The 12,466-nt window shown below is 34.5% G+C and overlaps 1 protein-coding gene across 1 annotated transcript; it reads left to right on the forward strand.

The window, feature by feature from the left end:
• The first annotated feature begins 421 nt into the window (after positions 1-421).
• Positions 422-9,115, forward strand: LOC128998465 (uncharacterized). Its single transcript, XM_054424599.1, has 2 exons — positions 422-573; positions 7,633-9,115. Exons 1-2 carry the CDS (start codon positions 559-561, stop codon positions 8,878-8,880), a joined length of 1,263 nt encoding a protein of 420 aa, XP_054280574.1. The 5' UTR covers positions 422-558; the 3' UTR covers positions 8,881-9,115.
• Positions 9,116-12,466: the final 3,351 nt, after the last annotated feature.

Here is a 12,466-nt window from a genome sequence, read left to right on the forward strand (position 1 = left end):
TAAAAATATTATTCGTCTATTTTATTATTTGTAATAGTCAAAAGACATGAATTTTTAATAGAATTTTCAATGTTTACTTTTACTGTAAACTTAATCCTACAAACTTTTAGTTTTCAATTTAAAATATTTTTTGTGCTATGATAAATTCATAAACATTGTAACAGAACTTGATACAAAATAAAGATACAATAAATAATATAGTTTATTTCACGTCAAACACTGATTTTTAACACATCATATTCTTTTGAAATGTTTAAATAATATACAGTACATCAGGTCACTAATATCTTGAACTATGCCTTCTTCTTTTACATGGAATGTCTGTTGAACACAAATGAACTCCAAGATGATCATGATTAGACAGAACAGTATCATCATTGCTTGAGCAGATAAGGTACTTTAGTCAGTCCTGAATGGTTATGGAGTGAAGACATAACCTTATCACTTTCTGCTAAGTTTTACCCTTTGATATCAATATAATAATAAATATCAATATAGGTTTTATCATTGTATCTTAAATAATCGATTTACATACTGTGTCAGTCATACTAACAAGAAATGGATTATCTGAAAGTAAGTTATGTAATATTATGTAAATTGAAGTAACTTAACTGATTTACAACCATACTAATTTAATTTATAACACGTTGAATGTTGAAATGGTTAAGGAATAAAATAAGCCCTCTATGAATATATCACTCAGATATAAACATTTTTTGGGCTTTCATAATATAGAAGGTTATTACTTTGCAATGCACTTTCTACAACTATATCACATCCTTGCTGTGATAGCTCACAATATCGTTATGTGATAAATGCTGTGTGCTATTTACCTGATTGTTTATGTTAGAAAGAATATTTCAGATCGTTAAAAATAACAGAAATTTCAAGAACAGTGTACTAATTACTCAGTTATTATTATCCTGTTACATATCACGTTTTGAGTGGAATAATCAAAGAAACAATAAATAATATTAGGTGTATGAGGTAAGATGGATTAGAAAGATAACCCCAGGTGCTATATAATGAATATGCCAATGAATTACCCATTGCCAAGATATTTGTGTCATGCTCATAACTATTCTCAGTAAGGAAATCCCTTTTGCTGCTGAAACTTAACATTTCATTGTTTACATTATTGTTTATTTTCACAAATAATCTAGTCAAAAGAAACAATACAACCCTCCCCCTCTTTCACTCAGCACACCTGCTAGGGAGGTGAATTTCTCGTTGTTCTATGGGATTTGTTTTGTTTTGTTGAGGTTTTATTTATAATAAATGAAATAAAATAATTTTATTTCAGAAATTTTGACAATACATAACAGTGGCGGATCTAGAACAGTCAAAGGGGGAGGGGGCGATCCAGGGGGTCTGGGGGGTTTGGGGCTACCCCCCTGAAAAACTGGTGTAAACTAAGTCTCCAAAATGGCAGTTTTATAGGTACCATTTCTTTGTCCAAAGTTAGTGTGACAAATTATTTTACACAATTTATATGCACTATTGTATTATATGCAGTAAAAATATATACATATATATGTATGCCTGAGGGGGGGGGGCAGTCACCCCCCCTCTGGATCCGCCACTGGTACATAATACTTTGTATATTAAAAATACTCTGAAATTAGTTCCCTGTAAAGCAAGGCTTGTGTGCAGAGACAGAGTCTCAACATTAAAAGAATATTACACACATTATTAGACAGACTTGACACTATAAATTACACTATCAAAGTTCTTAAAAGGATGCCAATGTGAAGAGAGGGTATGTCCTAAGCCCTTCATGACAAAAACAAACTACGCGATACTTATCTTAAACACTAATAAGTCCGATACTTGAAACCAAAATTGGGCACCACAACGGGCTACGGCAAAGTATATAAAATCAATGCTAATACGATTGACAGATTGACAAGAGAAATCTGGCACGGTATGCGTGTGTGCACAAACATGCATACTTTTGAATCACTCGCCCGCAAACAAACCTAGTCACACCACATTTATTTCTCCTACAATCATACAACCTAACTGACATCAATTCTGATCATTTAACCAACCAGTCATTTAGATTGTTTATAAGAGTTTTGCTTATTAATTGCTCATCAGAAATGGAAACATAAGCCTATCAGATAATTCCAGAAATATGAAATGGGCGATATGAAAGGCGCAAGTACAGTTGGTAGTAGTTTTATTCAATCTGGGAATGGCAATACCCCATCATATAAAAAAATATATTTCTAAGGGATATGTAAGTGGTTTCCAAAAGGCTGCTTTTATAATTGTCTTTTTAACAATTAGAGGTGTAAACTTGTTCGGTATGCCGCCCCAGCCTCCAGAGGTGAGGAACAGGATGTGTGGAATTGGAGAACAGATTGTACATATGCACAATAAACACTGTGTAATAAATCAAACACAAAATTCCACCAAGTATCGAGAATATGAAACAAAATTTCTAACCTGGTGGTTTGGTAACGTTACTACTTATTTTAGGTGTAGGTATATCAAACTGTACCCTAAAATTCTTGAACACTGTAAAGATTAGGGAACTCTTTTTAAAGATTAAAAACAAAATTGAAATGTTCTCCCAGGTTTGCAGCTGATTAGTGCATACCGATAACATCCACCATTTTGGTGAGGCCCTTAACACTGGAACATTCTAGGCTCTAGGACAGTGAGTGGTGTTAATGTTGGTCATCTTAGCTACAGTACTCTTCTTTGATTTAATTGTATTACTGCAAATTTAGTTTTGAAAAACTCAGTTCCACTCCCAAGGTAGTGAAAATCTGTGAGGGTATACGTTCGCTGGGGTATACTGTGACTGCATTCCTAAACAAAGCCGTGTTTTTTTTTTTTTTGCAATTCAAATGCATCTTTTGACACTCATTGAGTTAATGATTCAAGTTTGCCAAAACAAGACAATGGTAAAGAGTTAAAATTAAGAATTGTACAAAGTGACTATGACTATGACTATGACTTTTGAAGCAAAATAGAAAATTCTCTTTTTTCACACAACATAAAAAACTAGAACAAATACAGGGTGATTTAAAAAGTACTTTACAACTTTGAAAATCCATATAAATCTTATTAAACAAGGTACAGAGCTGGTTTTGGTGTTGTTTTAAAGAAAAACACTTCAAGTTTTTTACCTTAACCTATAGATGTTCTACGTGACTTCCGTTGGATTTGGGGAAAATAATTATTTAGGTATGAAAAAATAGTGAAAACCGTTAAAAATTTGAGAGAAATTTACAAAATTTTGAAAGTAGGGCGTTTTTTGACGGTGAAGGAGTGTTATTTTCGAAAAACGCATAATAGTGTCTTGTAGGAAATTTAATTCCGAACCTACGTTTTTTCCTCAAATCTTTTCTAGCTCTTACCGTTTTCGAGCTATAGCCGTTTGAAAAAAACGTGTTTTGTCGTTTTCAGAGGTCCGCCATTTTGGATTTTTGGGGGGTTTAAAATTTGAAAATGCGACTTTTTGGAATTTTATGGGTGGTTTGGAACCAAGAACTACAGGTGTGCGAAATTTCAACTCCCTAGCACATCTAAGAGTGGGTGTATCGCACTCCTTCACCGTCATAAAACGCCCTACTTTCAAAATTTTGTAAATCTCTCTCAAATTTTTAACGGTTTTCACTATTTTTTCATACCTAAATAATTATTTTCCCCAAATCCAACGGAAGTCGCATAGAACATCTTTAGTTTAAGGTAAAAAAACCTGAAGTGTTTTCCTTTAAAACAACACCAAAATCAGCTCTGTACCTTGTTTAATAAGATTTATATGAATTTTCAAAGTTGTAAAGTCCTTTTTGAATCACCCTGTACAATGTCAGGGAACAACCTTGCACACTTTGGAAGCTATTAGAGTTTTAAAATTATAATGTAGTTTTTCCAACATACGCAAACTGCCTCCCGATAAATTGTTAAAAGGGAATTAATTTTAACACAATTAAAATCATAGTTAACTTTGGACAGGTAAATTATATTTTACCTTGTAAGTGGGATGATTAATTTGCAGTTTTAAACATTTATGATTATTGAGCGGAGCGAGCAAAGCTTTTATACTACACTCTGGCTTTTCACAAATACTCTTTCCCAACCACTGAAGCGATTTACATGAAATTCGGCATGGTTATGGGAAGGTGTAAATCTGAAATGGTACTAACCAGACTTCCAAGGCTACAGCCCTTTAAAACTAAGTAACCATATTTTCAAGGAGGCGAGATTTTTTAAATTTCATAGTATCTATACTGTCTAGACTATACAGCTGTTGATTATGTCTACCTGCAGACTGTCATCACAGCTGTTTATAAATACCGTAATAAATTCATATTTTTCCTTTTTAGAGTTTATTTGTTTGTACTTTTAAATAGGTAATTGTAAAAAATGTATGTGTTTTTCTTAAGTAAACTCGGTTGCGCAAAGGAGGTGATAATCTTAGGCAACGCACGATCTTTAGCATCTTTAGGTGATACGCCCTGCCATATTTTTGCCGAGTCATCGAGCTAACGGACACATACAGCTGTGATGACAGTCTGCAGGTAGACATAATTAATAGGTAGCTGTATAGTCTAGGCAGTATAGATACTACGAAATTAAAAAAAATTTCCTCCTTTCAATATAATATGGTTACTTAGCTTTAAAGGGCTGTAGCCTTGAAGTCTGGTTTGTACCATTTCAGATTTACACCTTCCCATAGTTGGTTACCATAACCATGCCGAATTTCATGTAAATCGCTTCAGATATCAGATCGATTTTCAGATATATATATATTGGCCTCTGGGGACCTCAAAACATATAAGTAAATCGGGTCTGGGTCTAGGTCTTACCATGAGACCTACGGTAATAGCTTATTCCCTATATGGGTAATTCGCTTAAAGGATGAAAATTTAATTCACTTTACAGAAATGTACAATTTTTATAGGGCCATAACACAAATAATGGAGAAAATAAAAGTTTTCTGAAGTTAAAACTAAAAGATTTTACAAATTCAATAAATTAGCAGGTATTAACTTTATAAAAATTCAAACTTTCTCCATTATTTGTGTTATGACAGCTATTTCTGTTTAAAAACACAATATTCTGTTTAAATGAACTGAGGTACAGTAAACATTTTGTTGACTGCCGCCTTACCATGTCACGGCTTGAACTAAGCCACTAAGCCAGACCAGAAGGAATCCACTGATAATAATTCTTCGCAACATTTTTTTAAGTATACATTTTTAATTACGACAAACAAATTTAAGTTAATTAACAAATTGATTTGCCACTGATAGAGAATTATTCTAATCTTTACTAAACTTGGGCCAATAAACCACATATTGCTGATAAGAGACCCGCCAATATTTCAGTGCAGAAACTTTGCCCCCCTCTAAAATAGACCAAAGTTGTGTTGTGTCTAATTAAGGTCTTATTAATGGTATTATTTGAGATTGTACTGCTTAAATTTGTTAACTGCTATATTTCATTATAATATATAGCCTATCATATCCTGTTCATTATATGGGGTGTACCAGAACTCTCTACCAATATTTTAGGGCATTGTTCCTGAGTAAAAAATATCACATTTAAAATGTGCGGAAGTCCTTAGTAACTCATACAGATGCTAGTTTGTTTTTCCACTTGTTAATATTTTTCTAAAAAGTGGTTAGAGATACGAAATTACAAAATGTAATTATAACGTTAATACCCCCGCCGCAGCAAACCTGCCGACTAAGCGAATTTCCATTTGTCAGAATTAATTTTCAATTAAATCTATTTAAATAACATTAGGTTTAACGAGTCCCTAGGTTTGCTGTTACAAGGAAACTGTTAAAGTGGGGTTTTTAGTAAAATATTAATACCTTAGTACAGGGTGACACAAAGGAACCGGACGTTTTTTTAATAAGTAGTACACAGTAGTTAAAAGGAATAAACTGGTTTTAATACTGTACATAGTGAGGTAAACATTTGCCATTTGTTAAAAAACCGTCATTTTTTTTTTAAATGACGTCATGCATATGGTGGCCATGTACTTATCTACAAATGTTCATTCTGGTCTGAAAATCATCTGAAACTCGGGTCAGGAGGTTCAATGTCATTGATATCTTCTGTGATTGTCAACTTCAAATCCTCTAGAGTGCGTGGTTTGTGAGCAGGAACACGCTCCTTAAGAAACCCCCAAAGGAAATAATCACTAGTGGACAAGCCGGGCGATCTTGGCGGCCACGGCATGTCACCAAAGCGAGAAATCACCTTGTTAGGTTGTTGTTGTTGCATTCAATACTGCTCTCACTCTGGCGATGTTTTCGGGTGCTCTTGAAGTTCTAACATGGCCTGGTGGTTTCTTCTTATTAGCCTATATTCCCAGTTTTTCGGAACCCTGAAACCCATCTTAAAAGCGTATTTCGGCTTGGAACCGTTCCATGGCGTTCAATATTAAAATGTCGACTAAATTCTCGCTGGATTTGACGACGGATACACCATTTCGAACCGAAGTATCGTATGCGAAAACGTGATGGTCTAGGGTCCACTGAGCCATTTCAACAAAAATGGCAAGCCTCACTGAAGGTAATGACATAACTTCAATCTTCCTACCACGTGCAACAACAATGGAACAGCTGTTTAAAAAACGTCCGGTTCCTCTGTGTCACCCTGTATAAAATAAATAAATTTTCATCAAAATATATCCATAAACAAGCAAACTACAACATTCTACAATATTCTCCATGAGAATAACATGGGAATTTTAAATTTAAAATTTTTTGAATTTTCTCCGTTACCAATAACCGTACAAAAACACTTTGATATACAGTACTAAATTATTTGTTTTTTTTAAGCTCTTTAAAAAGATCGAGATATAAATTGGGATATTTTGTGTTTTGAGGATAAAAAATGAGAAAAACCATTTTTTACCCCATAAACCCCGTAAAACCCTGTTCCAATGGTCGCGAACTCATTCAAGTTTATCCCGCCTTAAACCTTTCAACCAAATTTCATAAAAATCGGACAAAAATTACTCAAGTTATTACGTTCATGGATGTATATATATATATAAATTTTAACGAATGGTGTTTTTGGCCTCTGGGGACATCAAAATGAAAAAGTAAATCGGTCCCGGGCCTAGGTCTTAGTGTGCCACCTACGGTAATAGCTACTTCCCTTTAGGGAAATTTGCTAATAATGATCTAGAATGTTAATTCATGATTATTTTATGTAAATAAGGAAAAGTTAAAAGACCTAGATTCACACAAATGATCAAATTTAAACGCCGTCAGGCAACTTATATTTCTTGGCCTATAATAAACACCAAGTGATATCGTTCTCTACCAGCTTGGAGTGGAATTTGACAAACAGGAAGAGCAATTGACATGTGCGCGCTACACTGCAAGAAAAATGTAAACTAGGGGACGCCCGCAACAGCCTTCCCATAGTCTTGTCAAACCTGTTTATATTACTTCTCTGTGGCTAGTGTAAGTTTTGACATAACGCATTTATTTATTCAAAGTGCGCCATTGCATTTGATCTTAATACATCTTGGGAAAGACAGTTAATCGCTTGCCATTCCTTATTCAATATAACAGATTTATAGAGTGAAGATGAGTTTGACCAAGACTCCAATCAGTAATTTGATTTATAATGGTCTATCAACTGTTTCAGAACAAATGTCCAGTCTGCAACAAGCACTTCTGTTGTTCTTCACATCGATCTGACCACGAACTCAAAAATCATCCAGAAATATATCCCAAGTTAAAGGAAGATTTTTTGGCTAAAATGTTCAGACGAAGAGGTGAAAATATTTTCATCAAAACTCAAAACCATAACACTGTGAAGCAAGTACTGGTAAGTGAAAGTAAAGATGATAATAACACAAATGAGAAGCATTACAACAAATTACCCTCTAAAAACCCAAGAAAACGTGTATATCGGGAAATCTACAAGAACTTTGCATCAAAATCTGTTGCATTGTCAGAGACAAGAAAGATTTTGGTTCCAGTTCATAGAATTTCTGAAAATTGCCACTTAACTGTAACCAAGCAAAAAATACAAAACTACAAAACAAAAACACTTGATGGTTCGCTTGATAGGTCTCCTTATTTAGGTAATGTAGTCAAAACCAGTACTCCTATTATAGAAAGCTTTTCGAAAGATAAAACATCAACTTCTAAGTGGGATTACATATCCCCTGCATCTACGATATCTTCCTATGGGACTCCTCACATGTCTGTGGACTTCAAGTCAGAAGGAAGACCTTCACTATGGCCTCAGACAAACAAAACATCAGTCACTCCTCTCCGAAGTATAATGGCTAAAAGTACCAAGTACTTACTGGACAGTGAAATGGGCCCCAGTCCTAGTTTCAACAACTCTAAAGGTCGTAGAGTCACATTTTCTTTCTCCAGCAGCAGAGTTTCTAGCACCAACAGCAGCCCTTTGGAATCAGTCCAGGAAATTGAAATCCATGAGGAAATTCAAGATGAAGAAAAAGAGGTTATCACGTCTATGTCTTCAGTTCAGAGTATGAGAAAAAGAAAGGTTTCTGCAGGGGGTTTGGACGAAAACAACTATGTTTTCGAAGTGACCTCTAGGATAAACAGTAGTGTGCAAAGTAGTGACGCATGCAATGAAAATTATTTAAATATGCAGAAATACAATGAGGACTCATTAGCGTCAATGAATGTTGGTCTTTTTAGTTGTGTGACAAACATGATTTTTTCAGCTGTTCAGACATTTCCTTTGTGGAGAGGATCATACAACGGAAATAGATCAAAACGGTCAAGAAGTCCAAACAGGGAGGCTGATAACACGGTTATTGTTCACAGTCCTCTTCCCAAACGTTTTTGCTATCAGAGTGATTTGCGCCTGAACCCAATCAGAGCTAGAAAACCAATATCAAAAACTGAATAGTAACACTGATAATACTGGATAGTATTTATTAATGTAAATTTAGCAGCCCCTAACAAAATAATAGTTAAATTATTCATTGGGAGCTGTCAGTTTAACAAGCTTTCAGCTTGTCCATGCATGAACAGACTGACAATCATAAATGATTGTAAACTTTTCATTAAACATTCAAGTGATGTTTAAAGCACTGTGTACTAATAGCCTAGGCCAATAAAAGAATTGATTATATAGATTGATAAAACAAAAAATTAATCTTTTTAAATACTTGCATGTAGGTTAACAATATTTTGGAATGTGTTCAACATCATTTTTTATTAAGCCTCAATGGAGTGAAGGGTTGTATCTTAGCTGAGCTTATTTAACTTATAAATCAGGTTCTAGGTATGCCTAAGTGTTAATCAATATGATCATATTTAGCAGCTATGTGAATTGTTTTATTTATTTTAATTCAAACCAAAAATAGGACCACTTGATAAAATCAGTGTATAAAGCTTTAAATTGTTTTTAATTTGACTACTGAAATTAGTTCTTCAAATATTTGTTGAACATTTTGCATGAATACAAATCTTTTTACTTAAAACTGGTTTTCATATTTATTCCTACACATAATTAATTTTGCTTTGGATGTGGTAAGACATTAGAGCACACATAATTAAAAATTATTTTCACCACACTACAAAGATTTAGCTTGTAAAATGGTTTACTTTTTGTAAACCCCAGATTGGTTGTTTACAGAAAGGGACCGGTAAAGGGTGAATTTACCGACCATTTTCACAAGCACAGTAGCTCTTTTTTTAGCACAGAGTTTTTTAGTAGCTCTTTGTTGAGCTACACATTGTTGTGATTATAAAGGGTGAATAAAAAGTCAAGACCCCCCCCCCTCTAATATTTTCCCAAGTAAATATACAGAGATATCCTTTTGGTGGTTGTGCAATCATAACAGGAAGTTTCATTTTATGATTTTGAAATTTTTGAGTGTCCCCCAAAATAGGGGATTTGGGGGGCAACTCAAATATTTGAAATGTAAACCCCCTTTAAGTGAAACCTCATTTTGAAGTGTTTACAAAAACCTAAAGAATGGTGAAAACTAGAGGTCGCTATCTCTTCTCTATCCAAAATGGTAGCCGGTCAAATGTTTGTGGAAAAGCAATGGTAAAATTGGTTCGTAATGGTAATATTGGCTACCATTTTGGATAGAGAAGAGATAACGAACTCTGGTTTTCATCATTCTTTAAGTTTTTGTAAACGCTTCAAAACGAAGTGTCACTAAATGGGGGTTTACATTTAAAATTTTTGAGTGTCCCCCCAAAAAGAGGGGATTTGGGGGGCAACTACGATTTTTTCAAAAGATTTGGAAAATTTTGAGTGTCCCCCGAAAAGAGGTTTTGGGGGAACACTCAAAAATTTCAAAATCATAAAATGAAACTTCCTGCTAAGATTGCACAACCACCAAAAGGATATCTCTGTATATTTACTTGGAAAAATATTAGAGGGGGGGCTCTTGACTTTTTACTAACCCGTATGAATGGGTTGTGTTTTACTTGCCCTGTTAATTTGTTGCTGGTACCGTGGAACACAACTGTTATTGACTAAGTATTGTACATAACTCATCCAGGAAGGTGTTTATGGTACTTGTTTGAAACTGTCATGCTTGTACTGTAAACACCTACTTCCCGACCTTACAGCGTAATATCACAGACAATGTAAACATATTACAGTGTATTAGATTGTCTGTGGTAATATACTATTAACAGGGCCGGATTTAGCATTTTGCCGCCCCCTAGTCTGGTTAAAGTTACTTTCTTACCACTACCTTTGATAAAAACTATATCAGGAGGATATCATAATTTTGCTTAAACACCACTCCACAATGCAGTTGTATGATTTCAAGTTTTTTGAAGAATTTACTTGGTTCTGGCCTTAACAAAATGCCGTCTTTAACACTTTTAGCAATTTTATGTATTAAATAGAGATCTCACGTTTGTGGGAATGACTCAAAATGATCTAACCAACGGAACTATAACAAAGCATGACCTTTATGTTGCTGCCGAAGTGTCTTTACATTTTAGGCTCTAAAAAAATGAACTCTGTACAGAACATGACCATAGATTAAACAAACTCCCTACCATGAAATATACATGAAAAACAAGTATTTAATTTTACAATGTGATGAGACGACTATTTGTGTTGGTTAGACTCAATGATGATACTGCATCTAAATTATATTTTGCAAGAGAAAAACAAAGCAATATAAATGGTGCCTTGGAGGGTATTGCATTTTTTTAAACCTATTGCAAACTCTGATTAATACTTTTGTTGTTAATTTTAAGAAAAGTCATAGTTTATTGATATATTTTAAATTGGTCCTAAAGGTTGTTGTAAGCAAATCAAAAGTTTGGTTAACAACTTTTGTTTTGCAAGGTGAGCAGGGTGGTAACAGTGTCTCGACAACAACATTGGCACACGCATGCGCCCCTATTCACTCCGAGCAGTAGCGCCAAGCCAGCATAGTGGCAGGAAAGACGATACGTACTGGTTGACAACATCCCTACAGCCTTCTCTTGTATTTAAGACCAATGTTCTAACAAAGTTGATGCGTTATGTTTAACTTGACCAACAAATATTTCTTCAAGTAAACTTCAAATTAGATTGCTTTATTAGCCAGATTTTTTCAAGATCAATTCAGCAAATATGTTAAGTTTTGGCTATTTATTATTATTTTAGACATTACAAAATTGTTTGTCTATAAGCCCATGGCCTCTTGGGAAATTTGGCCCTGACTATTAAAGTGATGAATGCATGCAATAAAATGAACAATATCATAGGTATTGTCCATAACTGAGGCACATTCATCCATTACAATAACTGAGCAAAATAAAATAAGGAGGAAAATAATTCCTTCACAAGAAGAACTATAATAAGAACTAAATTTATCTACAAGGACTGACCCTAAATTAAGGTCTCCATAGATCTTCTGTCATGGCCAAGCAAGCTAGTTCAGTCCAACGCTGTGCTCCTTCCACTAATGTTGTAGCTGGTTTCCATCCCTATGTGAAGTTTAGTGTTGTCATAGCAAAAACTATGTGGAGGACTTTGACCAAGTATAAATCACGTTCAATAAAAATATTTCTGTTGTATAAGGGGTCAACCTAGAGAAGTCCCTCTCCAGTTGGCAGTGAAAAGAGCAAAGTGTTTTGACGTAAAAAAATATGTGTTAAGGTATGGATATACACTTTCACAATGTTAACAGTGTTTTGTACCGTGTAGTATGGATGCGGCCATTCGTCTGTCTAATTTGCGGGGATGACTAAAGTTAGCCTGAGTTTTGCATGCTGATAATGGTGTGACTTAACGAGAGGTTGCCGAACTGATTGGGAATATCTCTATAAGACTTCCAAAGACAATGATATTTTTAAATATGCCGTAGTATTTTAAACAAGCAAAGTTTCCACAACTTTAATCACTGCCTGATACAATTCATGAACCCCTGGTGCTTGCCTTGACGTGAGAATGTGGATTGCCTTCCGGGAACTCCCCATGTATTGTTTTTACAGCTAAACACTTTGCACCACAGACATCTGTCAACTGG

This window comes from Macrosteles quadrilineatus, unplaced genomic scaffold, assembly GCF_028750875.1.
Source record: "Macrosteles quadrilineatus isolate MER2022 unplaced genomic scaffold, UCM_ALF_1.0 Scaffold_7__1_contigs__length_78375512, whole genome shotgun sequence".
NCBI classification, from domain to species: Eukaryota; Metazoa; Arthropoda; class Insecta; order Hemiptera; family Cicadellidae; genus Macrosteles; species Macrosteles quadrilineatus.